The 27,295-nt window shown below is 37.8% G+C and overlaps 2 protein-coding genes across 2 annotated transcripts; both read right to left on the reverse strand.

The window, feature by feature from the left end:
* Positions 1 to 4,741: 4,741 nt before the first annotated feature.
* Positions 4,742 to 17,689, reverse strand: serpinf1 (serpin peptidase inhibitor, clade F (alpha-2 antiplasmin, pigment epithelium derived factor), member 1). Its single transcript, XM_067423662.1, has 8 exons — positions 17,396 to 17,689; positions 16,312 to 16,375; positions 16,055 to 16,244; positions 15,791 to 15,946; positions 15,079 to 15,282; positions 14,774 to 14,913; positions 6,366 to 6,576; positions 4,742 to 6,262 (listed from the first exon to the last, which is right to left on the reverse strand). Exons 2-8 carry the CDS (start codon positions 16,372 to 16,374, stop codon positions 5,997 to 5,999), a joined length of 1,230 nt encoding a protein of 409 aa, XP_067279763.1. The 5' UTR covers position 16,375; positions 17,396 to 17,689; the 3' UTR covers positions 4,742 to 5,996.
* Positions 17,690 to 19,289: 1,600 nt separating this feature from the next.
* Positions 19,290 to 26,929, reverse strand: serpinf2a (serpin peptidase inhibitor, clade F (alpha-2 antiplasmin, pigment epithelium derived factor), member 2a). The gene is made up of 8 exons (XM_067423472.1): positions 26,806 to 26,929; positions 25,709 to 25,780; positions 25,406 to 25,598; positions 25,149 to 25,292; positions 24,783 to 24,971; positions 20,583 to 20,725; positions 20,261 to 20,465; positions 19,290 to 20,074 (listed from the first exon to the last, which is right to left on the reverse strand). The coding sequence occupies exons 2-8, from the start codon at positions 25,763 to 25,765 to the stop codon at positions 19,629 to 19,631; spliced, it is 1,377 nt and encodes a 458-aa protein (XP_067279573.1). The 5' UTR covers positions 25,766 to 25,780; positions 26,806 to 26,929; the 3' UTR covers positions 19,290 to 19,628.
* Positions 26,930 to 27,295: the final 366 nt, after the last annotated feature.

The raw sequence follows: 27,295 nt of genomic DNA on the forward strand, positions 1-27,295 counted from the left end.
AGGATCCGCACGCCCTGTTGTGCTTTCACATATGCTGCCTTTGCAGTCCTGCAACTTTTACATACCAAAAACACAGATTTTTGATTTAAAATCCCAAAGTTGTTTCACGATTAAACCGGCCAACTTAGTGAGACTAGAGACAAGGTTTTGGACTGCTGGTGAACATGTAGTCAGTCTTACTCATTCCACTGCATTCCACATACCAACATATTGTATTAAAATACAGTGTGTGAGCACAGATTCGGTCTAGTTACTTTCCATTGAAAAGTAGTTGGAAACATTTTTTAGTCAGGATGTTAAAACGAAGGTGGTTAAGGTAAGTCCCCTTTATTTATATAGCACTTCATACAGTGCAGATTGTTTCAAAGCAGCTTTATCTTGACAACAGGAAAATGATTCAGTGATGCAAACATGATTAATTTTGTCTGTAGTATAGCTCTAAAAGAAAATAGTGTCATCGTTCATCTAAAGTGAGTTCAATATTGATTCAGTTCTGTTGTAAAGAGCCTCACTTATTAAATTAGTTAATTTAATCTAAAGCAGTTGTGCAGGAAACCGTGATATCACCATCCAGCTGCATTCATTTCTCATCCAATAGAGTCAATGCAGTCAAATGAATGCTGTTGTCGAATCTGGATAAAAGATTTTGTCTCCAGATGGTGTAGTTACGACACCTACCAAACTTAGACACATTAACCAGCAGGCTTGCCAGGTCGTCAAAAGAAAACTTGAAATCGACATTAGTATGTCAGCTCCCTTTCACCCACAAAACAGGTAATGAGGAACTGCTGAAAGATTAAAGAGTGAAAAGCCCATTGTTCACAGAACAAGAAAAGCTCTCAAACTTTCCCCTAGAAATCTCAAGCACATTTCTGTTTTTTCTTTTTTCTTTTTACCTCTGGTGGCTTATATAAGATTGCTCTAATGCCAAATACTTAAAAGTAATTTATCTCAGCTCACTTACTTAATGGTAAAGTGTTTAACGTTACATTTCTTCTCTCCCAGGTTGATAGATATAAGTAAACCATTCACAGGTTAATTTCCCCTACAATAATAAAAATCCTTATCTTAAAAAATCCACATAGTCACATTGTTCCTACCAGCATGGTCTTTCTGGTAAAGATGGTTGACCATTTTTTTCTTTTAAAACAAGTGATTTAGATAAGCTGTCTTGTTGGCTGATTTTTATTTTTGGAACACAGCTTTAACTAAACTATCCAGACGGTTTCCTTATTTCATCCTATTGTGAAAGAGTTCACGAGGACTTTCCTGTGCTTCCTGTAAAGGAAACAAAAACACAGAATGTTTCGTTGTGACAGTTCAAGGGTTGAAAAAAACATTTTGGTGTCAAGTGTTTCGTGTCAAATTGTGACTTTTGCCATGTATTATTTTCCTTAACTTGAAAATATGTATTAGCTGTTTGAATGATACTCCTATATATGGATAGCCTAATTTACATATTTAAAAAAATGTTATGCACAATGCAATACAATTTTCATGGTATAAAAAAGTAGAAAAACAAATTTAAAACATTTTACAAATTAAAAGTCATAAAAGTACATAATAGGCTATAAATCAGAACCAATTATCTGTATTTATTATTTATTTAGATATAATTTATTGTCTTTGTCTGGACGTTATATTATCTCCTACCTTATGGCGCCATCCATTGGTTGTAAAGGGCATCACAGACACAGCTCTAAAATAATTTAATGCAGGCTAAACAGCAAGCCCTGGCACATTCTCATATGTTCAGTACCATGTTTCGGAACCACTGTTATAAAGTCGGTTGAAATTCATTCAGACATGTTTCTCCCCAGAAACCCTTTTGATTCATCTTAGTACATGTGTTCCAATGTCAATTCTCTAGATATTTGTTGTGACACACAGGCTTCATATGTTTAAAATCATCACTGTGCAGTATAGACTTTGAGACCAATTTATAAGATTTTTATAAGGAAAACACAGAATGACATGTGGGAAAAGTAGAAAGGGAAAAGGACCAGAAGTGTGTTCCAAACTAATGTTTGTGTTGAAAGATTATATGAGATTGTACATCCATTTCTAATAATAAGACAGCTGTAGCCTACCTCCTTTACAACATTATTGTCATTTCCCTCCAGAAACATTAGATTATATTAATGACATATTTGTGAAATGCCCCCTACAGAAATTCTGGTAAAACTTTATATTATGGTTAGTTACACTTACAAAGATTTATGCAACGCATGGAAATAAAAATGGTATGTGTGGAATTATCTAACTTTGGGGGATATGGTGAATAAGCTAAAGTCCCAAAAATAGGTGTTTTCCTTTAACGTTAGTTAATGTATGAACTAATATTAATCAACAATGAGCAATATTGTCAGTAAAATTCAAAGGATGATGCATGACACAGAATGAACAATATAAACGATATATTTAATCAACAGAGAGCAAGAATATTACATATACAATGTAACCTTATCACAAGACAATGATATGAAAGAAAATACACAGGAGGATGATGATGAATAACATAACAGGGTACAGGTGAGAACTAAGAGGGTATGCACATGACATCACTGTCAGCTGAAGTCGCTACGCTTTTGAGAATAGACATGAAAATGCACTGCCCAACGTTAAATGGCTGTAATTCAGGAATACATTGGAATATAAACCTAAGTGTCTAAGTAAAACCTAAGTAAAAGAAAACAGAGGCAGATTATTACTGAAGTGAAAGTATTTCAAAATATGAAAGTATTAAAAAAAGTTATGGAAAGTTAAATTAACTGTAAATGAAAAATACTGTACTAAATAATTTTAATTTTTTATAAAATAGATATTTTACAAAAACATTTTTACTCTAAAATTACTATAAGATCAAAGCCATATGTCTAACCGAGTTGGGTTCCAAATTTATAATGGATATCACAAAAGGGGAGGAGCCTGCTAGAAGAAATTTGAGTACAGTTTCCATGGTAACTCATATCCGATTTCAAAACGGTTTTCATTTTGAGTTCGTAAGCTTTCCAATGATGCATAATGTATGATGATTACTAAAATATAGGATACGAAAAAAAAGGCCATCAAAAAAAGTGTCAAGCGTCCCTGTGGGACAGTGACAGTTAAGGGTTAAGAAACATTTTGTCTCTGTTAAAAAAGAAGAGTTTTGTCTGTGGTAAAAAAAATCCCCAGCGCCTGAGTCAGGCTCATACTGACATAATGAATACATAATGAATACATTCATAATGAAACATGACATCTGTATGACAGCTGTATTCCAGGCTGCGTGTCAATATCCATGGATCACTGGATCTTTGGTAAGTTGGAAGGAACACTATTGAGTCCAACTTTAAGTTTAAACTGACAATTGTTTGTTTTACTCGTGTTGTTGCAGTTTTATCCTGTTAAATCCAGTCATGCAGCAGACTCTTTTGCCACTCAGTCCCAGCTGAGGGAGCGTACTCTGGCGGGAAATTGACGTCAATGCATACCCTCTATTAGGAATGAGGACAACTAATAAATGACTAGAACAAAAGGTGACACTAAGACTGAGAGTATGTTTACACAACAGCGGTTAGCTAAAAACTTTAGTGGAAAGACGACATTGTCAAACTGACCCCGCTCCCACGGGTCCATGAAAACGATTAAAAATGCTGGATTATGCTTCCGGTTCCAACGTCCCGAAGTCAGTGCGTTTTTGTAATGGGTTCTTGGGTAAATGGCTGAAATAAGGTCTGAAATAAGATACTTTCATGTTTTATTCTACAACATTAAATACATATCAGTATTACCCTACTTGTGATTTATTTTTAAGCTGTTAAAATGTGGCTACAAGTGGCTAAATGAGACTACAGAGGCTGTCGAGGAGATTAAACATCAACGGTAAACTCAGTCTGTTTTTACAGCTTCATTATGAACATAATTGTGCTCTTATAAACTATTCTAACTCAAACTTTCTGGAAAATGATTTTTGAGTTAAAGGGGTACTTCAGCGCTGGGAAGATGAATCTGTATTTAAACGGGGTCATCAATGCAGTAGAAATGTGAAATTATTTTTGAATTTGGTGTCTTCTAGACTGAGAAAAGACAGAAAATGTATTTTTGTCCCATGGGGATGAAAGACTACAATTCCCAGAATGCTTCGCTGCCCTGTGCCATTCCCAACGCCACCAACTTGATTACAGTGACTGAGTTAGAGGAGACACTACAATTAAAAACTGAATGTGTGTGTTCAATATAATGAGTGAGTCACCGCGCGAGTCTCACAGCACTGAGCACTAACTGCACGAGTGATGAGAGCTGAGGTAATCGCGACAACACTCGCGGCATACATTCACAACGCGAGTTCAGTCTGGCGCGTTTCAGTTCATGCCTTTACAAGCTTAACTTTCATAGAAATTAATTTGAGAAGTTAAAAGACTTACATTGCGTACCATAGCTCCGTTTAAATGAGTGCCTGTAGCTGAGCTGAGCTCTCCCTGCAAGCTGAGTGTAATCTCCCATCCCCCAAGCGCGGATTCAAAACATGTGGAAATGGCTCCCTCTGCTGGCTGTAGTCTTTAGCCTTTGGCCAAACATTCCTCCTATGATGCAAAAATCGTCAATTTGCATCATAGGAGGAATTTTTCCAGAAATAAAATGCATAAATCTCTTGTCTCAGGGAGATATGAGGGGGGAAAGCACAATCATTTGAATATACTCCAGGGTTTCTACTGATACAAAGCCATATGCTAATCGCTGAAGTAACCCTTTAAGAGTCGGTAACTTAGTGATGGTGACGTTGAAGTCTTGGGACCATGGTGTAGTTTGTTTATTCAGAGCTTGTTTTTTTGCAATAATCCAAATGCCTATGGGAAAATCCTATTGGGTTTTTGTTAAGGGAAGCATTGTGATGCCAGTTGGCCTACAAAGTGACATCTTACTTAAACCACTCTAAATGCATGCCCATGATGTCACCGTTTTCAGAAATAAGCATTTTTGTAGTTTACATAGAGACAATAATGGTATTCTTTTAAAAAATATAAATTATGAGTCCTGTTTTTAAAAAATTGCATTGTCAGGCACCTAAAACCCTGTTTTTGTGTAAATGAATGGCCAAAACACATAACAAGTTCTTTGACGGCTGCAATTCAGTTAGCTCCTCTTCCAGTCTTTCCAGTTCAAATTATAGTTCAACATCTTTTAAGTGTAAAGCCAAAAGAACATTGTTTATCTGTATTAAAGGTTGTCGTGCCAACAGTGGCCACATTGGAAATACAGGGAGTGAGAGTCAGCTGCTGCACTAAAGTTTATTGGCCTTGCCTACGGTGGTTTGAATGCTCGCCAAAAAGCTTCTTTATCTATCTTATGCATTTCAGTGGTTCAAACAGTTGAATAAACAAAATTCAATGGACAAGAATATCCTGCTTGCAAGTGTTTTTTGTTTTTTTTTGTTTTTTATTATTTTAGCCAACTTACAATACACATTGAGAATTCCTGCTGGTAGTAAACATACATATGGGAATATCAACTGAACTTAATTTGAGGCATCGACCACTCAAATGTATCAAAAACTCAAATAAAATGTTATACAGAAGATGTTTGCCATTACAGTATGCTTTTGTTTCAGCAGCTGTTAATACCCAGGGATTTTTAAAGGACTGCTAACATGTGAAACATTTTAAGGAGTGTCAAGATTTATGAGCATTAAGTCAACATGTGTCAAAGCTAATTTAGATTGCATGGCTAATATCAAGAACATCCATAAAATGTCCTTAACGAAAAGCATAAGTGGGCCATATCATCATAAGTAGCTTTAGCTACTGTGAATGTGTACACATACTAATGTTTGAGTTTGTATTACATAAGCATGCTGGAAATGTCAATGGGCTCTGATTTTGCTCCCAATGGCATTGTAAGTGAACATATGTAAAATATTTATTTTGTGTTAATAGACTTGGGCTAAAATGAGCTCATATAAAGTCGCTGGTCTCTCATTTGTTTGTTTGTGTGTATGTACATGTGTGTCTGTCTCATACCCTTGTCAGGTCACTTGGGTTCAGCACTTTCCCAATGAAGAGAAGTGCCCCTGATGGCTCATCCCTAGCTAAAAAGAGGAAAGGCCGGTCCACACGGTACTTTAGAGCCAGCGATTGGCCTTTGGCAGTGGGGGTGGTGCTGGCATACTCTGCACCCTCTGGAGCCGTTTCCATGACTACCTTATGATGGACGCCATTTAACTTGACAGCCTGACTGGTGATTTTGATTAGGTCTGTGTCTTCCAACCATTCAGACATACCTTAAAAATGAAAAATAATTGGTAACTATTAACAGTAACAATTTTATAAGAAAACAATAAACTGATTTAGCCAGCATAAACTATGGAATGGTGGTTGTCTCACCCAGGTCAGAGAGGGAAGGCAACAGGTCTGTCCTGTAGCTGAGTTTGAAAACAGGAAGTGTAAGCTGCACCTGCACTGCGTGGAGAGTATTGGCGAGGTCCTGGACAAATTCGGCTGTAAGTGCTTCCTCTATTAGAGTCAGATTCTGAGTCACCTCATCCGGCAAGAAGAAATACATGCTCACTCCGTCCTCCATAGGAACCTGGGCTATCTGTATGAGAGACACTGATGATGAGCAAATACCAAATTATAGATAAATATTAAAAGTATAATAAAAAAATATATATAGATCCCATACATACTACATCATCACTAATGTTTAGGTCCATTGACCTTACTTAGGCTTATAAAATATGCAAAAGTATCAGCAAATTCAAAAACATTCATGGATTTCACCAATAAGAGTGGTTACTGCTGTTTATAATGACAATGACCACACATCCAGTAATAGCCAATATAGATGCCAAAAAAAATAGCCAATATAATAGTCACCATAAAAAACACTGTATATTTGTATTTTTCCATTGATTCATGTGATGGAGATGACAAAGGAGATTTTTCAGGCACCCATAGCAGATCTACCGTCAAAACATACACTATATTGCCAAAAGTATTGGGACAACCCTCCAAATCATCAAATTCAGTTGTTCCAATCACTTCCATGACCACAGGTGTATAAAATCAAGCACCTAGTCATTCTACAAACATTTGTGAAAGAATGAGTCACTCTCAGGAGCTCAGTGAATTCAAGTATGGTACCGTGATAGGTTGCCACTTGCGCAATAAGTCCATTCATGAAATTTCACCAACTTTCTGCATAGTCAATAGCTATAGACCTCCAAATTTTGTGTGGCCTTCAGATTAGCTCAAGAGCAGTGCGTAGAGAGCTTCATGGAATGGGTTTCCATGGCTGAGAAGCTGCATCCAAGCCTTACATCACCAAGTGCATGCAAAGTGTTGGATGTAGTGTTGTATGCATGCTGCAATTGCACTAGAGCAGTGTAGATGTGTTATCTGGAGTGACAAATCATGCTTCTCTGTCTGGCAATCCGATGTACGAGTCTGGGTTTGGCAGTTGTCAGGAGTACGGTACTTGCCTGACTGTATTGTGCCAAGCATAATGTTTGGTGGAGGGGGGATTATGGTGTTGGGCTTGGCCCCTTAGTTCCAGTGAAAGGAACTCTTAATGCTTCAGAATACCAAGACATTTTGGACAATTTCATGCTCTCAACTTTGTGGCAACAGTTTGAGAATGTCCTCTTCCTTTTCCAGCAAAGCAAGTATCATAAATACATGGATAAGCAAGTTTGGTGTGGAGTAACTTGACTGGCCTAGCCTAGAAATCTAGATGCACCCTAGCGGCAGCAAATTTAAAGGGGTACTTCAGCGCTGGGAAGATGAATCTGTATTTAAACTGGGTCATCAATGCAGTAGAAATGTGAAATTATTTTTGAATTTGGTGTCTTCTAGACTGAGAAAAGACAGAAAATGTATTTTTGTCCCATGGGGATGAAAGACTACAATTCCCAGAATGCTTCGCTGCCCTGTGAGGCCATTCCCAACGCCAACAACTTCATTACTGTGACTGAGTTGAAGACACTACAATTAAAAACTGAACGTGTCTGTTCAATATAATGAGTGAGTCACCGCGCGAGTCTCACAGCCCTGAGCACTAACTGCAGGAGTGATGAGAGCTGAGGTAATCGCGACTACATTCGCGGCATACATTCACAACGCGAGTTCAGTCTGGCACGCGTTTCAGTTCATGCCTTTGCAAGCTTAACTTTCATAGAAATTAATTTGAGAAGTTAAAAGACTTACATTGCTCACCATAGCTCCGTTTAAATGATCCTGTCTGCAAGCTGAGCTCTCCCTGCCAGCTGAGTGTTATCTCCCCATCCCCCATGCGCAGATTCAAAACATGCGGAAATAGCTCCCTCTGCTGGCTGTAGTCTTTAGCCTCTGGGCAATCATTCCTCCTATGATGCAAAAATCGTCATTTTGCATCATAGGAGGAATTTTTCCAGAAATAAAATGCATAAATCTCTTGTCTCAGGGAGATATGAGGGGGGAAAGCACAATAATTTGAATATTCTCCAGGGTTTCTACTGATACAAAGCCATATGCTAATCGCTGAAGTAACCCTTTAATCTGCCTGCGAGTGTCGTCTAGCAACTCTCAATACGCTTCTGAGCTGTAAACGCCAAACTCTGGTCGGGCCAATCACATCGTGTATAGAGTCGGTGGGCGGGGCCAGAATGACGACGGCCGAGTTGCGCTTGCGTGCTTCTAGTAAACAAAGAAATTGGCGAACGGCGGTCTTTCGTATCAGCTTTGACCACGACTCTGGAAGACTTGGAGTTAAATTTTCTCTGAGAAAAAAACAAAGAATGGCACTAAAGTCTTTCTTAAAAAGGGAAGATGTGTTCGGACTTCGGAATTTTGCCAACTGTATACGGCGAATGTTTAATCTATCAACGAGCTCCGATTCACCTTCGTTGCTCTGGTTGGTTGTAGCACTATCCTATCACGTGCAGAGGGAGTTTGAAAGACAACCATTTATCCCGCCCCTTGGATTGAGCCGTCAATGGTGAGTTTCCAGACCAAACATCTTGATGTGGGTCTGGCTTGTCAGGCTATGACTGGCCTACACAGAGTCCTGAACTCAACCCGACAGAACACCTTTGGGATAAATTTGAACGGAGACTGCGAACCAGGCCATCTTAGGGCTGGGCGATATGACGAAATATATCGTCTGGACGATAGAAAATGTCTATCGTTTTATTTTAGGCTCTATCGCTTACGCCACGATAAGGCGTTTACAGCAGAATTTTACGTCAAGATGCACCTCACGCCACGGCATGCCCATGCACGCTGCAATACATAAACAAACATGGAGGAAGACGGTAGTAGACGCGGTTCAGACCAGGGTAATAATTATGCCAGAGTGGTGGCATAAGCGCGCAAAACAAACTTCAGACACAGACGCTGCAACAGGCTTTTAGGCTTTTACGCGTGGCACACCATATAGCCATATATTGAAATATTTTAATGGCAGGTGTAGGGATGGCGAAAACTAAGCATTTTCTTGACCGACCACCGAGCCTCATTAGCCGGTTGAAACCGGTTAACCGATTAGTTTAAAATATGCTGCGCTATTTGAAATAACAGCCGCGAGCCGCGCTCCCTCTCTCTCTGTGTCTCTCTGTCTCTCTCTCACACACACACACACACATACACTCACTCGCCTCCCTTCCACTCACGTCACTTTTTTAAATCCCCCACAGCGCGAAACACGAGTCCCGCAAACGCGCCGCCGTGGAGCTTGTTTGTAATCTGAGGACACTGGCTCCTTAGTTTCGAAATGGTTTGGGTACAAGGTGATCGCGTTGAAAATAAAGGCATTTGTCTAGCGTTATGAGCTCATTTGAAACATTGCCGCGGCATTTCCATTTTGTGGAAAATGACAGCTCCGAAGAGACCCGCTTTAGTTCGAGGTAGTGCTAACAATAATAAAGAAAGACGATCAACATCAACGATCATGTGTTACCGCTGAAATGTAGATGTAAAATATTTCCAAATGTAAGTCCATCTTAAGCGAAATGCACGCTTCATACTGTCGTCTGCCCTGGCTCTAACCTCGAGTGTTTAGCCTGTTTACTTTTTGCAAACCTTGTGAGCGCGTGCCAAATGTTTTTATTGATTTATTAAGTAGCCTACAAACAGGCGAGTTATGAAAAAATGAGTGCGAGGGATATGCTCACTTCACACAAAAATATTTTGGAATGAGATGGCTAATTGTAGTAGCGTTTAGTCCACTGTATAATAGCCTAATTTCGAGATCACTTTTTTTTTTTTACTGACAACTTTGATCGGTTAACGTTGATACAGTCAACCATCGGTCAAACGGTCATCGGTTAACATCCCTAGGCAGGTGTTAACATTACCAACTGTCTTGCTTGAATAAAAGGTTCTAAATAAAATAAAAATGTAGTCCATACTACCTTTATTTGTTTTTTTATATCATTTCAAACTGCATTTCCACATTGCAATTTTGTATAGATTATTCATAAACTTAATTAACAGAAAAATTGCTATATCGTTATGTATATCGTTATCGGGATATCAAATGAGCTATATCGGGATATGAAATTTTGGCGATATCGCCCAGCCCTAGGCCATCTCGTTCAACATCAGTGCCTGACCTCACAAATGCATTTCTAGAATGGTCAAAATTCCCATAAATACACTCCTAAACCTTGTTGAAAGCCTTCCCAGAAGAGCTGAAACTGTCTTAGCTGCAAAAGGGTGGGCTAACTCCATATTAAACCTTATGGGTTAATAATTGGATGTCATTAAAGTTCATGTGCATGTAAAGGCAGATGTCCCAAAACGTTTGGCAACAAAGTGTATGTACTGCTGCTGCTCTGAAGAGTCATAAAACAATGTGTATGCTATGTGTGCCTGGCCCTTTAGTTTTATTTTTACAAGAAATGGAGCATATGATTGGTCTTGATGGACTAGATCTGCCTACGCAAGTATTACCCCAAGCAGATCTAACCGTTACACATGTGGGCTGCTATGAGGTGAAGCAGCCACGTGAAGCAGCTTGCAGTGTAGCCCTACATGTAGTGTACCCCTTTTTCTTTCGTTTATTTGAGGGTTTTCATTTGGATTAGCTCTCTCCAGAGTAGCTCTCAACCAGGATGTAACATCTCACTGATTTCTCATCTTATAATTTCTTATATCATGTAGTTTTAAGAATTTGTTATGGCATTTTTTTTTTCGAGACACACTTTAATTAAGTGGCCTTAACTACTATGTACTTACATTTTAATTAATCATTTGATACAATGCACTTGTTGTGTGTATATACATGTTAACTTTACCTGTATCCCACCTCAATATCAACAAAAGATTTCTGCATTACAATATGAACACAATAAGTACATTGTACTTTTTTTCAGTTAAGTACATAGCTAAGGCCACCTAAAATAAAGTGAGGCCAATGTATTTGTTTTGTTTAAGATGTTGTTGTTTTTTATGATCCCTCTTTTATGTTGCGGCTTGAAGCGAGCTGGTCATATCAGGGGAAATATCACCTTCTAAACCAAAATGAAACGCCTCTGGATAGCCACCACGTTCAAGGATCAATATAATAATCTGTGACTGGCCACACAGCTCAGCGCTCCAAAAACATGCTGCAAATAGCAACATTCGACATTCTCCAGAGCGCAAGCACCAGAGCGCAAACACAAAAACACACTGAAGCATTCGCCAGATCATGAGATGAGAGGCAGCAATAAATGGCCGCATGTCTCCAAGCACATAAATTACAATAATAATGAAAGTACACAACTTACAGAGTGCAGACTTGTACCACCTGACTGCTTCAGATTAATTGTTGGCACTGATAGTGCTGTCAGAGAAAAACGGATAAAGTCTAAAGATGTGAAAAGCTCCAGGTAGATTGTCACAGTTGCCATTGTGTTTACAACATGGTGTAAATGCAGCATAAGCGTTTTTTTTTAGTTAACCTGCTGTTTGTTTTTGACAATTTGTGGCTGTCTGTCTACAACTCTGCATAGGCTTACAGAATGTGCCGATGATGTGTGATGTCTGTGCGAACAGGGTGTGAAGAGGTATGTAAATACAGGTAGGACATTATATCATTGCATATTTCAGACCAAACATTTTTGGTCCTGATACTTCCACAGAAGATATATGTATGTTTTAAAAACTTAGACAACTTTTATTATTGATTTCTCTCAGGAAGTGAAGAGAATTTTAACCATAACAAAATGTGTTTACCCTACCTTTAAGCAAGACACTAGAGTGTGCTGTTGATAATATTCACTAACAATATAATCTGAGTTTGCTATACATGCTTCTGCTGTACAAAAGTACATAGAATTGCTGTAAGCTCCTTTGAAAGTTTGTGAATAAAAAAGAGATTGTCTATTACAATGCTTTGTCACTGTATCCTCACGGCAACTATACATTGTCTGTTTGCTGCTGCTGCTGCTGCTGCTGTATAAATGCAAATTTGTATATCTGCTAGCAGCAAATATGCTTAGTAATTCACTATAAGCATTAAACAGAACTGTTAACATGACACATGATTTTAAACCTTGTGTATGGTTTCTTTATAAGGAATTAGGCAGAGCACGCAATATGCATAGTGATATAGCATAAGAAAGACCATTCACTTATCTTAGATGATGAATTTCAGAAGATTTCTGAAATCACACTGCAACTGCTACAGCAAATGCTGACCAGTATTTGAAGGTTGAGCAGCAAGCCCATTGGCTACTGATATAGCAGGAACCAATCAGCTGTGCCCTATAGAGAATGATGTGATTGCAAGCAGATTGAGTTAAGGACCTATCAGCCTACGCCATCTAGAGTTTCAAGACAGAACTTTTTTTAATTATACATCATCAAAATGACTATGATTTGTGCTCTGTTATTTTGAGGAACAGACCAAATTTAAACTTGTTATCCACCAAAAATATTGACTTCACCCCTAGCAGCACAATCATTTTTTACTTTACCGCATGTTCAAAAGTGGAATGTTGAGAATACAATTGTGTGACGTTTGTGTGTAGTTGCATGGAATGTATGGAAACCTTTTTGTATAGGTTGTGCTACTTAATATGTTTAAGGAAATTGTGATGTCACTTTTGAAAAGCTTGTGGTAAAAGTTTTTTTTTTTTTTTTTTAAAGGAAAAATAAATAATGCTTTTTTTTCAGCAAGGTCACATTCAATTGATAAAAAGTAACAGTAAAAACATTTATAATATTACAGAATCTTTCTTTTTTTTAAATAAACTCTATTCATCCAAGAAACGATTTATCATGTTTCTCACAAAAATATTAAAGGTGCCCTAGAAGGAGCTGAAAAAATATGTTAAATTGTTCTCTGATATCTACATAGAGGGTATGTGGCTTTATTAAGTGCAAAAATTGTCCAGATACAGTTCTACAGGTCCATTTACAAGGCTAGAAATTGTCCCTAGGATGTAATGCTCTGTTTATGCCTTATTTGGAAGAGTCATGAATATTAATTTTGAGCTCTGCTCTGATTGGCTTATTTCAGCAGCACACAGCAGTTCAGTTGTTCAGTGAAGCGGCTCGTGAGTCTTGACAGAACACAGACCGACTGAATGACACTTTAAGCAGAACATCTCAAACGAAGATTGCTAAAATGCAGATTACTTGTTTATTGGTGTTTTCAGATTATCTGCAATGTGGTTGCCAGATTTAAAATGTTTAGGTAAATCACCAGATTGTATATGGGTTCTTTTCACAGAAAAGCTCTGATTGGGGGATTTAAATGACTGAAATCCAGCAACCGCAAGCACGAACGCTCTTCTTTCCCTTAGATAAAACCAAAACCAGTATACTATCTGGTGTTTTGGTTATACATGGTACTTGGAGTTTCCTGTTGTTACTGTACTAGCATCTTGCGTTATCTAGACAATGCTGTCTTTCTAAGAAACGTTCAATTTAATCAGAAATTGTTGTGGATAAAGTGGATAAATCACTACTTACTGCTTGCAGGAATATAGTTGCCCCCCCTTTCTTCAGTTTTAGACGCTGAGCGAAGCTTGGTAGAAATGGGCAGAGCAAACGAACGATTTTGAATAAAATAGTTTTAAAATCGCTTGTTTACCTGCAGTTCCGATGATTCTGCTCCGTCGTGGTGTTTTTCATGCATGAGATTTAAATAAGAAGTAAGTGACAATGGTGTTTGAGACTCAAAGTATGTGTTGTCCATGTACTAAACTCTTATTATTTCACTATGGCAAGGTTAATTCAGTTTTTCATTCTAGGGCACCTTTAAGCAGCAAAAAATGCTTTTAACATCGATAGAACACCAATAATAATTGATAACAATTATTATAAATATATTATGGGCCCCACTTTATATTAGGTGGCCTTAAGTACTATGTACTTACATCAAAAAATAAGTACAATGTAGTTACTGTGTTCAAATTGTATTGCAAAACACCTTCGCTGATATTGAGGTGGGATACGGATAAAGTTAGGGACAGGTGTGGTGGTGTGGGTCAGTTTAAGGGTAGGGTTAGGTGTAAGGGAAGTGCCAACTGTGTAATTATAAATGTAACTACAGAAATGAATTATAGACATAATTACATGAAGATATTTTTTTAAAACATACAATGTAAAAACATGTATGTACACAATAAGTGCATTGTATCAAATGATTAATTCAAATGTTAGTACATAGTAGTTAAGGCCACCTAATATAAAGTGGGTCCATATTATATTTAGTTATTTTGAGTTTGCGTTTGATAAAATGACTGCTGTGCTTAGATCCTGCTCTTTTTTCATCACTGCTGCAACCACCACTTGTACACACATAAAACAACAGGTATTGGTACCGTGCAGCCAAGGTCAGGGTCAATCCCCATCTTCACTGGGTAATTCTCCTGCTCCATCATGGGAATGAGAGTCGCCGCTTCTCCATCTCTTTGGAAGTTCTCCATCTTATTAACGTTGCTAAACCTAGTTATCCATTTACCTGCAAAAAGAGTCAAAGCACTCATATCGCAATAACCAAATCTCCAAAACAGTTTGTCAAGATTATATTTCAATAACATTTTAAATGTCACAGCAATGTCACAATAAATCAATAGTTTACTATAAAAAGTATATTTTTCAGGTTGGCCAATCAGATCCCATTTACCCTTAAAGAAGGCTGCTCCCACAGGCAGCACGGCTGTGTTACGAGAAAAAGGGGAAGGAACAACTTGTTCCACTTTTCCGCCTGTTTTCTGTTTAAACCAATCATTAACAGTCTTGAGGTCCCGCGCTCCACCAGCAAGAGTTTGAGGCCGGACCCCATATTGCTTCTCTACACTGTTGAGGTATTCCAGCCTGAGACGAAGTTCTGAAACACACAGGATGAATGATGATCTTACATGTTTTAGGGGCACATAAAAAAAACATTACAAGAGAACAGTTGTATTTTCTTTGAGAATAGAGTCCATAATAAATAAATACTTAATTCTTGTATTGCTACAACTTTGTTCTTGTAATTTTTAATTGTATCTCAGAATGGTTTGACTTTTTATAATTATTTCTTTATTGTCAAAATATTACGTTAAGTTTATTGCTAAACTTTCATATTTCTACGGCTTTGATAATAAGCTATATTCTCAAAACATTACGATGTTAATCTTACAATGCTACATCTTAATTTTAAAAAAATATATCACTCAGATTTTGTCCTCATATTGCTTTATTCGTGTAAATTTAAACGTTGTCCTCAAAATATTGACTTTATTAATTTAATCTTAGAATGTTTTTTTGTTTTTTTTGTGGCACTGAAATGGTACTGTTCAACACATACTCTTCACGCACACAAAAACACCCATTTAAAAATGAAAAACACCCACTTCTAGCTAAAAGTATCCTTTCCGCTGACTTGAAGCCCTTGGCAGAAGCCCTGAGTGAAGAGAGAAGGTCTCTCAGCGTGTCATGGAGTTGACTGTCTTGCAGGGTGTGAAATCGGAGGGCCCTGTAAATCTGTTTCTCTGCCCGTTCGGATGCCCCTATATGACAGATGACACCAAATTTAACATTGTTGATCTCAAGCCTTAAACTTTGGTGATTGGCCTATACAGTAAAAAAGCATGGCCATTCACAGAGCAGAGCCTTACCCATTGAAAGCTGTGTGAATGCTGCCGAGATACTCATGGGCGACAGGAAGACGCTGGCCTTGGGGTCGCGTGCTGCCAGCTGACGGAACAGGTTGTAGCCAAAATCAGACGTTGCGGCAGCCAGCTTGGTGCGTGGCGTGGTAAAAAGGTCCACCACCTCTTCTTCACCTTCAAGATCGGCTGTATCTGTCTGTAGCAGGAGTGGACAGTTGCAGACAGTGGAATGGCAAAAGAAGAGAAAGTTTCTGAGTACTTACCAACTGAGCATGTGAGAAGGAGAGAAGACTCCATAAACCAAACAGCAGGGCTACCTTCCTCATCCTGATAAATACAAAGGCAGAAGGTCTGAATCAGTGATGGCTATTCCATGTTTTGTGACAGATGGAAAACTTGCAGATCTTTTTGGTATGAACACAAGAAAAAACTATTAGAGTGTGCTGCTTATGATCTGGAAAAAAATAATTATTTGTAGCATGACACAAACTATGTAGCAATATATACAAAACATTATTAGATAAACTAATTTGTATTAAACAGAATGAAAGAATAATAATAAATATCATCTGAAAATAAATACGATATTGATCCATTCAAAATAAATCTGACTTTATTCATAAAATGTTTGGTCTAAATTATTATTATTTTTGTAATAATATATATAATATTGATCTACAAACATTTGCAATAAAAACTAAAAAAATATAATAAAAAAATATGAAGTAACTCCAGCTTTTACATAACTTTTAACTTCAGGCACATGTTCAAGAATTGTTCCAGCAACAGATTCCAACAAGGCCTAAAACTTTCCCATGTTCCATTCAGCACATCTGGTTGCCATTAAACTTCCTTGAGCTGAGTTCTTGTTCATCAATGGAAAAAAATCCTAACACCAATATTTTCACATTTATCTAAACGGCTCCCTCACTGCATCTGCCACGCAGTTAAAGAGCTGAGCTCCATACTGGATAAGTCTAAGAGCTTCGCATTCCACACCTACAATCTGAAAAAGACACATTTGTGAAACTTTGCATGCAGTCAAAAATAAATATGATATGGGTAAAAAAAAAGGGGGGGGGGGCTATTGGAGGAAGAATAAAGAAATTAAAAGCTATAGCAGTAGTGTTTTTTAAACTGAATTCACATTTTTAACCGCTAAAATCAAACACGATGTTTTGTTTATTACTTATAGCTACAATATGCTGAATTAACAAACAGCCAATCTTATTAAACAAGAGAAGAAATCTGCCCTAACAAAAACATAAATACATTTTAAAATTTATATGAAAGAACTGTGTGTTTCTTTGATTAAAGCAGATATATTGGTTTTTAAAAGGGTCTGACCTGTGTTTTTACTTCACTGTCGTCCCGTGCAGATTCTCAGCTCACAGCTGTCTTCGCCAACTGTGCTCGAGCAGATGCATCAGCAGTTTTAGTGAAGAATCCCGCCCTTTGCTGACGCTAGAAGGTGGTCTGTGGTTCTGAAGAGATAGAGGTGAGGGTCGACTCGTCTCGAATCCTTTCCGTTCACTTAACAATTTTTTTCGCTCGTGACATGAACGTAAACAAGAACGTTTTCTTCTTCTTCTTTTTTAAATCGTTAAACAAAATAGGTCTACCGATTCCCAAACGAAACGTTTTCTTGCAGTTTAAATTATTACTTCAGTAGCGTCAGGTCATAACAAGGAACTTGTCAAAAAAAAAAAAAATCTCTCGTTTCGTTTATTTTTAGCGTTTTGTTGTAGCTGTTTATAAATAGTAGCCTACTGAGAATAAGGAACATACTTTGATTCTAGCTACTATTCGACCAAATAAAGAACATAGTATAACTTTAGAATACAATAATGCTTAAATTTATTTAGGCGATATAGTTTGATTTAGCTTCATAGCAAAAGTCATGGGTCAATTTTTTTGAAATTGAGAATTATACATCATCATGATGCATTTAAGCTGCATAAAGCTTTCCATTGATGTAGGGGAGCGCAGGGCACAACCTAACGCTTTTTGACTCAGTTTGTATCAAATAAACTCAGAATGTTTATTTTTTCCCATATTATTTCCCCTATGTCTAGTACAATTATGTGGTTTTGTTTCATTAATGCAGTGTTTACTTTTTTCTTGATTTACCCCGAAAGAATGGAAGTAAAATGTGACATGCCCCATAGGTTCATTGTAACATGACCATAAGACCATAAGACTTTAACATTTTACCTGATATAATCACAAAAATATTCAAGACAAAAAAAAAAAAAGTATTAACTTTTTAAAAATAAAATAATGGTATTTTTTAAAAATTAAAAAATATACTGATTTTTGAGATTGACAACAAACACATCACTAACTACAGCTATTATACAGCATATTTCAACATAATAATGCATCATTTCTAAACATTGACGCTCATTCATAATTCATTCTCAAAATAATTAATAAAAGTATAGAATGTAATAGCATATTTCTAATAGGGGCTCTTTGTAACGCAGTTACAACCCACCCCACCTGCATAACTGGGATTTAAACCCCCGGCTCGTGTCCATGCTAAATAACAGATATAATATCAGGTTTGTCTTATTTTAAATAATCACAAAAAACAGAGATGAAAAATAAACTTAAGCCAGAAATTTACTTTTGCTATGGTTAAATAAATGTTCAGTGATATCTTCCAAAGATTGTTTTAAATAATGTCGATATGGCGACTAGTAAATACACGAAGTTTCGTCATTCTGGCATGTGTGGAAAGTTTTAAATCATGCGTATTACAACTAGCCATGCGTTAGGTTGTGCCCCACAGTCCCCTATGGTTTGTTATGATACAATTGTGTGAAAATCTGGAAAATGAGGGTGCAAAAAAATGTAAATATTGAGAAAAATGCCTTTAAAGTTGTCTTTAAAGGCCTTTGATATATTTACGGCAGAACATTTACAAAATATGTGTATGGGACATAATCTTTACTGAATATCCTAATGATTTTTGGCATGAAAGAAAAATGTATCATTTTGACCCATACAGTGTATTGTTGGCCATTGCCCCATACCCATGCAACTAATGACTGGTTTTGTTGACCAGGGTGCACATGTTGTTTATTTAGAAACAGGTTTGAATGGTCAGGTGCATTTATTACACGGATCCCTGGAATATTTGATTCTGATTGTTCTATTGTGGCATTTAGTGGTAAAATATTACCAAATAATGGCCATTCGCCAGCGTCAACACCCTATAAAATAATTTCAACTCAAATAAAATTGTAATGTCCATATATTTATTTATTTGGCAAGTAGCCATGCAATACCTGAGAAAATGTAGTTAATTGATCATTATTGCAAAATGAACCCATGTTGGGCTCCTGATCACCGTCTGAGGTTATTTTGCAGTAGTGACCGACTGACTATACATTATCCCTTACATAAACCTAAGTCAGGGTAGATACCATTGAACAGCCACAATTTTCATTCATATAAAACTCAATATGGCATACATCAATCATAGGGCAGGCCATGAACAGCAACACCCTGCATTTCACATTACTGTGTGCAAAAGATGTAAAACATGAAATATGGACAGATTCATCGTCTCCTTTTAGTTCCCATCCTCCATCTCCTGATGTCCAAGGAACTGCTGAGGAACTGTGTCCTTCCACATATTTAACATGTAACTTAGCATATTTTCCATATGTGGAGCGTCATTTAGTGTCCCGTCGCTCAGGGGCACTTTGCTTGGCTTCATGCTGCTTTCTGTTTCAGTTTTTGGATCATCGCTTTGTTCCGTTGTTGCTCCAGGGTTAGGGTTGGTAACAATACCCAGGAAGAGAGGCGTGTAAGAGGCATCGTCCACCAGTGCGAAGATAAACGGCATGTTAACTGCAAAAGTAGGGACGGTGCGTACTAGGGTGACAGCGGTCACGGCTGAAGCCTCGGCCCCCTCCTCGCTCAGCTCCATGCTTGAGGCATGTTGTACACCCGAAACCACTAATGCACCTGGTGCCATTCTGGATAAATCAGGCCCAGTAAACAGCATACCCAGACCTAAATGAAAAAGACGAGTGTGGATGACAGTTCTGTTTTACTTATTAACTCTCACTTCACAACAACATTGATCGACTTCATGTAGACCAAAGGACATCGCCTTATAAGGGCAGATTTTACCACATGATGGAATTCACAGCCAAAGTTTATCGAGAACTTGTAGATTTAGCTCTTGTTTTATCTTACCCATGCTTGTGAGTGCTTGTTGCAAATCTTGCTTGTACTCAAGTTTGAATTTGGGTAGTTTCACATGCATGGACTTCTCACTTTGAAACTGTTTATACAGGTCCGATATGTTGAGCTTGGCAGCCACGTCTGACAGATTTCCATGCACCGGAATTGGCATTACCACCAGAAGACTCATATTTCCTTGAAAAGGAAATCTTGCAACCTAAAGGCAGTATGAATATATATAAAAAAATCTCTATTTACAGGCATTTGGCTAAATTAAAAACATTTTTTTTACTAATTTCAATTATGAAACAAAATTACAAAACAGCTAGATTACCTGTGTGCCATCTTTTCCATCTACAAACATGCTGAGTGGATATTTGGATCCCATCATCATGTCCACTTTTACAGAAGTTTTTTTGTCAATGTAAAATATATCTTTTACAGTGAACTTGGAATCAAAGCGGGATTGCCACTCTCCTAAGAGAAAGGATTTGTTTATTAAAACATGTTTATTTGCTTATTTTGAACATGAAGCTGAACATTCTCTACTTCTCTGCTTCTCTACTCTACTTACTTTAGTTATTATTAATATTATCTTATAATAAAAGGGGAAAAATCCAATCTTTAAAAATCTCAATTAGACCTGTCAAGTTATCAAACATTGTTTCATATGCCCTTTAAAAACATTTAATGACTATAAAATGCCATATGGCATAACCATCAAGGTAAAAAGTAATAACATCTCAGGGTAACATATGTAACCTGGTTCCGGGTGGGAACAAGACGCTATGTCATTGCGCGGATGTTATGGGATTGCCTCCAACGTGAGCCGGATTTTAAAGCACGTTTGTGGTTGCTTCAATCCTATTGGCTGACAGAGGTCAGATGACGAGGCATAGCGCGAGACCATAAATACGTACCTACATCATGGAATTCCCAGATTCTAATTGTGTGAATTATCCACGAAGGCGTACTTGAAAAACTCCAACACGACGCAATGTCTCGTTCCCATCTCAGGGAATCTGGTTACATGGGTAACACTGAAACATTCCTTTTTCGATGCTGTCATTATGTTGACAATTATGGAACATTAATACCAGCACTAACATAGTAAGAGGATGCCTGCACCACAGGTTGTAAAAAGCATACACAAGCACAAAACTGTACTTACAGGAAGAATCAGCCCGAAATTACTTGAGATCCTAGGGTAGCATTCACATCCACACTATAAAACCTGATAAATGTGTGTGCTGCAGTACAAACATCTTGCAAAGGCCACCTCTTGCCAACACATTTGAGGCAGCCACATGAGTAGAATGGATTCTGACTCCTAGAGGCGAAGCCATACCGTGTCTGCCTTATAGGCCAGAGAAAACACATCCGAAACCCAGTGTGATATAGACTGTTTGAAAGTGACGGAAAGTAGGTTGCGCTGCCCAAAGCAAACAAACAGTTCAAGAGTTTTTATGCCACTGGTGTCTGAGCTGTGGACAAAAATAATAAGGGCATGGACTGGACATAATCTATTTAACCTCTCCTGCTTTGATGAGTCAAATGGCGAAGGAGAGAAGATTTGAACAACAGGATGAAATAATGATGAAAGAAATTTTAGAATGTTGTCTGGCCTAGGGTAAAATATCACCTTGACCAGTACTTGGGGAAAAATCAAGACAAGAAGAGGCAACTGACAGGGCCTGCAAATCTCCTATAACTTCTACCAGAGCCACCTTAATCCCCACAAAAGTCCCATCAATGTTACTGTGGCAAGTCAAAAATAGCAGCCATGCACACCTTAGCAGGGTAGCAGGGGTCATTCCTGCTGAGAGACGCTCTTAAAGAAACTCCAGTACTGAATAAACTGGGCAGTCAACTGGTTTAAGATGACACTCTTTTCATCACACCATGATGAAAGGAGATGCCATTTAAGAGCATAAACTTTCATAGTAGAGCGAGCCTTAGCGTTAAGAATGGTGTCAACAACTTCAGTCAAGAGACCAGAATCTATGAGCTGGAACCCTTCACTCTTCTAAATCTTTGGCCAGGGGAGAAAAAGACTGTCCCCCATACCTGGGACAGAAGATCCCTCATGGTCTGAATCTCCCAAGGAGAGCCTTCCAGGGGAGACATTATCAGAACAGGGTTTTCTATTTGAAGTCGTACCCTGTCTAATAGACCTTTGCCAAAACTCTCAGCAGCAGAGCGATCCCAGGCCTCAGCTCCATCCGTGCCAAGATGTCTGCTTCCATGTTTAAATGCCCAGGAATATAGAATGCCCTAAGTGAGAGCAGTTTGTTCTTGGTCCGGAGCAGGTACTGCTGCACTTCTCTGAACAGAGGCCAACAGGACCAACACATGGTTGTCCCTCAGATATGGGAGAAAGTCTATTGCTAGAAATATATAGCACCCCTGCAAAAGAGGCATCCACCGCAATAATCCTGCGACAATTCGTAGATGGTCACAAGAGTAAAATCCCTGCTCTTGAGCCATTCTCAGGAAGAAGGTCAGATAGGAGTGGAGCTAAAACCAAATCCCCTCATTGTGCAAATATGTACACAACGGGAAATATCATTCACAGATGGGTCCTGAACTGTTCGTTTGTCTAACACATTGTAGGCGTAATCCCTCGTAAGATATAGCCAAGGAATAGTTGCACACATCTTATATTTATTTTTTATTTTCATTAATTGCTACATTAAAAGCTTCCAGATCCAAAATGGGACACAGAGATGGAAGAAAGAGTTACGGAAGGGGGAACACCCATTTCAAGCTCAGCTGGCAAAAGTGGAACCCAAGCCATGGGACGCTGATGCCTGACTCTTATACGTGATGTAGATGACCTTTTATGGTCTTGATAAAGCACTACGCTTTTTCACTTGACCTCCGTCTGCCTATAGGATTGGAGAAATTTCACACTTGCTTTATATTTTAAAATGTATTATTTTAAAAGTACTTTTTAATACAAATATAATTACATTAATTCAAAAATATACATTTTGAGGAGTAATAATAATAACAATAAATAATAATTTTATGAAACTACTATAAGGTAACTTTTCATGAATTTAAAGGGGGGGTGAAACACTCAGTTTCAGTCAATCTCATGTCAATCTTGAGTACCTATAGAGTAGTATTGCATCCTTCATATCTCCGAAAAGTCTTTAGTTTTATTATATTTATAAAAGAAATATGGGCTGTACAGAGTCTTTCCGGAAAAAAACGAGTGCCTGGAGGCGTATCGTGTGGGCGGAGCTAAAGAATGACGAATGCGCACAAAGCGGTGACGTCCTCAAGCGTGGAGAAACTCATGGCTATCGATCTCAGCTAAACATGATCCAGAATCAGATTCGGAGGCTGAAATAAATTGAACAGGAGAAACACCAACAGCAGGACGTCCGTCTCTGTGGTATGTACTGTATTTAGTGGCCTGTCAACGTTTGTGTGTGTTTACTCGCAGTTTATGAGGACATGATTCGGTTTATGGACAATTGTATGCAACTAAACCTTAGCAGTAGCAAGCAAAACGGTTTTGCACGTCAGACTAGTGTAACGTTATACAGAGAACAACAATGGAGTAACCGTTAGCGCATTTGAATGACGAAGAACGCGATCATGTCGTTTACTGATGTTAATTCACGCAACGATAGCCAACAGCAGAGACATTTGAAGCAGTTTTACTCACCGGCTGCTTCCAAAGCAGGACCGAACCTTTATCGCTGGGACCGCGCCGTCAAAAACACACTTCTTTGGTATGATTTAGTGAAGTCCTGTGACAGCAGTGAAGTCATGTTGTGAAGCTTCCCGTCATTTCTGCGTTCAAATCGGTTCAAATGCAGCGCTGCCTTCCCGGAATGCTGTGCTGAAGCGTTGAAGTCGCTTGATGTCACCCATAGGAATAAAGTGGAGCGCGGTGCGGACTATAACCGACATTAGTGTTCACGGACGACTGGATCTGCATCTGAGCGAGTGTTTATGGGCGTACATTTCCTCTCTCACTCTAGTCACGCGCGCACCCTACCGGGAGAAGAGCCCGTACGGCCCATGCAATACCTTCCGCTCTATCGACGTCAAGCCGACTCATACTCGAAAAAAACTCTCCAAAACTTGTGAGAAACCCGGAAGAATTATTTTTGACACAGAAATACTCCATCAAACGTCCAACATTAGTTTTTGAAACTTTGTCTATGTTTAGGATGGGAATCCAAGTCTTTAACAGTGTAAAAAGCTCAGTATGCATGAAACAGCATTTCACCCCCCTTTAATTATTTTAAAGAGGCCTTTTCTTCATTATATCAGCACAGTTACATTCTCCAAAATATGATTTTAATTCTGAATTTACAGACATGCACATCATAGAAAAGGTACTGTATATTCAAGTCGCTGTATTTATTTGTAATGTATTTATAATAATAATAATTAATAAATCTGACCAATAATGAGCATTAGGTCATTGATCCTTCTGCTATCTATCAGTGATTTATGATATACAAGTTTATATATACATATAAAAGTTATGACAGCTTAAATGCAGACCAACCTTTAAAATGAATGGCGTTAATCAACATTAGAGCAACATTAGGCGGAAGACCAGACATAAAGTTGGTTATGTGACCTTTGGTGGCTTCCTCCACCCAACGATTGACTTCTTCAATGGAGGTCAGATGTGCAGGTTCGGATTTGTACAGGTTCAAAGCTCTGTCCACAAAGTCCTGGTTCACCCTAAAACCTTCTCAAAGACAAAGGCAACAATAAAATGCGCTTCAAAAAGCACAAACAACATTTAAAAAAAACGTACATATTACATAAGTCAGACATTTTTTTGTTCTGAACCTCAAGCTCAAAATAATGATATCCAGTGATGTCAGGTTAAACCTGATCCAACTAAATGCCATCAGTTTTTCACCTGGTATGAGGTAGAGACGAGATGCTATCTTGACAGCCTTGGCAGTTAGTTGTTCTTGGAGACAGCTCAAGGTTTCATGAAAATTTGGCAGCTCTTTTGCCTGAAGGATTTCCAACAACTTCTCTTCTGTCTTGTTCCTTGCACCTAGTGATTTACAAGGAATATACACAGACACATAACAAACAGCATCACTTGTACAGTATAAACTCACCCGTTTGCATGGTTTGCACTGATTTCTTGTGTTTGCCTGTGCTCACCTAAAGCAAGCTCAGCAAGTGCAAGAGAAACACTCAGCGGTGATATGATTATATTCGGTTGCTCGGACCCAGGCTGTAGTTTTTCTAAAAGTGCCAATCCTAGTTTAGCCACCGCTCCACCAACTGCTCGCTGAGCCTCCAGGCTTAAGACATCATTGCAGTTCCCTTTGCCATCACCTGTTTCATTAGAAGCCTGGATTGAAGAAAGGGCCAGAATATGTAAGTACTGCTTTTTTGTGTGGCATTTTTTTAAATAAACAATGTGGATGACCAAGATTTATGTTCCATCTAAGAGTTTCTTACCACCAGTCCAGACCTAAAGAAACAGAGCAATATAAGCACTAAAAGGCTGTGCTTCATGTTCTTACTTTTGGCCTGGAAAACACAAAAGAGATCAAATAATATTATCTTCAGATGTTTTTTACACCACAATTATAGCAACATCATGTGTGATTTCAGCTATACACAAAATATCCAGAGACAGCCACATGTGCACAAAGGTAAAAAAAACTCACCACTACAATGTAATGGAACAGTGAACTTTACAAAATGCATGTAAAAGACTTGAAAAATGCTTAAACAACTAAATGACAACTGTATACCATCTATTGTTATGTAGTAGTTATGCATTGTATATTTAGTAATTTCTTGTATATTTACACATTATTTGTTATTTAGGTTTCAGGCAAGTACTGCGACATGAATAAATGTGGATGCAAATTATGCCGCTCGTTGTTACCATTTTCGAATTTGCATGCCAAGTGTTAGTGCTTCTTTGACAACCCATTAAAAGTTTCTCAGAGACAAAACACACGTAGCACATAGTGAATAAAAGGCCCAAGCCAGCAGTGATTTAACCGAGAGGGGGGGAAATAAGAGTCATTTCTTTGAACTTACTAATGAAAAATCATGTTATTTACTGCAGTGTACTAAATTGTATAGTAATATAATATTGTATAATATAAAATAATGCTATAGAATTGTAATAGCCTAAAAGATATTTTCAGCTTGCTTGCAAAATTCAGGGCTAAAGTGTCAATGTTTGTATCAGTTGTCTTAGACTGTAAATCTTCATAAAATAAAAGTTTTTTATATCTTCAAATATATTTACATGTCATAAAAATCATATGATTACACATGCTACCGCTTAAAATGTTAATTTTAAACTTTTTTTGTTGCCACTTTTATGTAAATTATTATTTAAAAATTAAGTAATAGAGATAGTTTAGCAAAATATACTATGCAAAAACAGATTAACTATTAGCCCATAACTTTTGACTTTCCCAGCCTAGAAATGTTCTACCATGCATGCCTGTGTTTCAGACGATTTATGAGTAAGCCGCAGACTATGCAAAATGTAGGCATCTGACAACGTGTTTAAAAATTCTATATAAACTTACCAAAATGTGGATAGGAAAGTGGTGATAAATACAGGGAGAGTGAATGATGTAGATCCAGAACAGATGACTGGAGTAGAATGCTCTCAGACACTGTGCTGCTGGTTAATGTTTCATCATACACTGACTTCTGTCACCATTTAGTTTTAAAATGTAAATATTAATATATGTGATCCTGGGTCAAGGAGCCCACCAAATCACCACCAAAATAGATACCATTCAGTTTATGATATAAATGCAAAACTGCAATATCACACGAAAAACAAAGTACAAACATTAATTCAGTTGTTTGTTGAATGAGGTTGCATCCAAAGACAAATGAGCAATGTTAAAAATAATTACATTTTCAATTATATGAAAAAGAAATGACCAAACAAAAAGTATTGCACTGAATTACTTGTTAATTCCCTGACCATGAACAATGAACAAACAAACAACTATTTTTTTAATTATCAAATTTATATAAACAGATTATATCTAGCTAAATGTTATA

Source organism: Pseudorasbora parva, chromosome 18 (assembly GCF_024679245.1).
Source record: "Pseudorasbora parva isolate DD20220531a chromosome 18, ASM2467924v1, whole genome shotgun sequence".
In the NCBI taxonomy this organism is placed as follows: domain Eukaryota; kingdom Metazoa; phylum Chordata; class Actinopteri; order Cypriniformes; family Gobionidae; genus Pseudorasbora; species Pseudorasbora parva.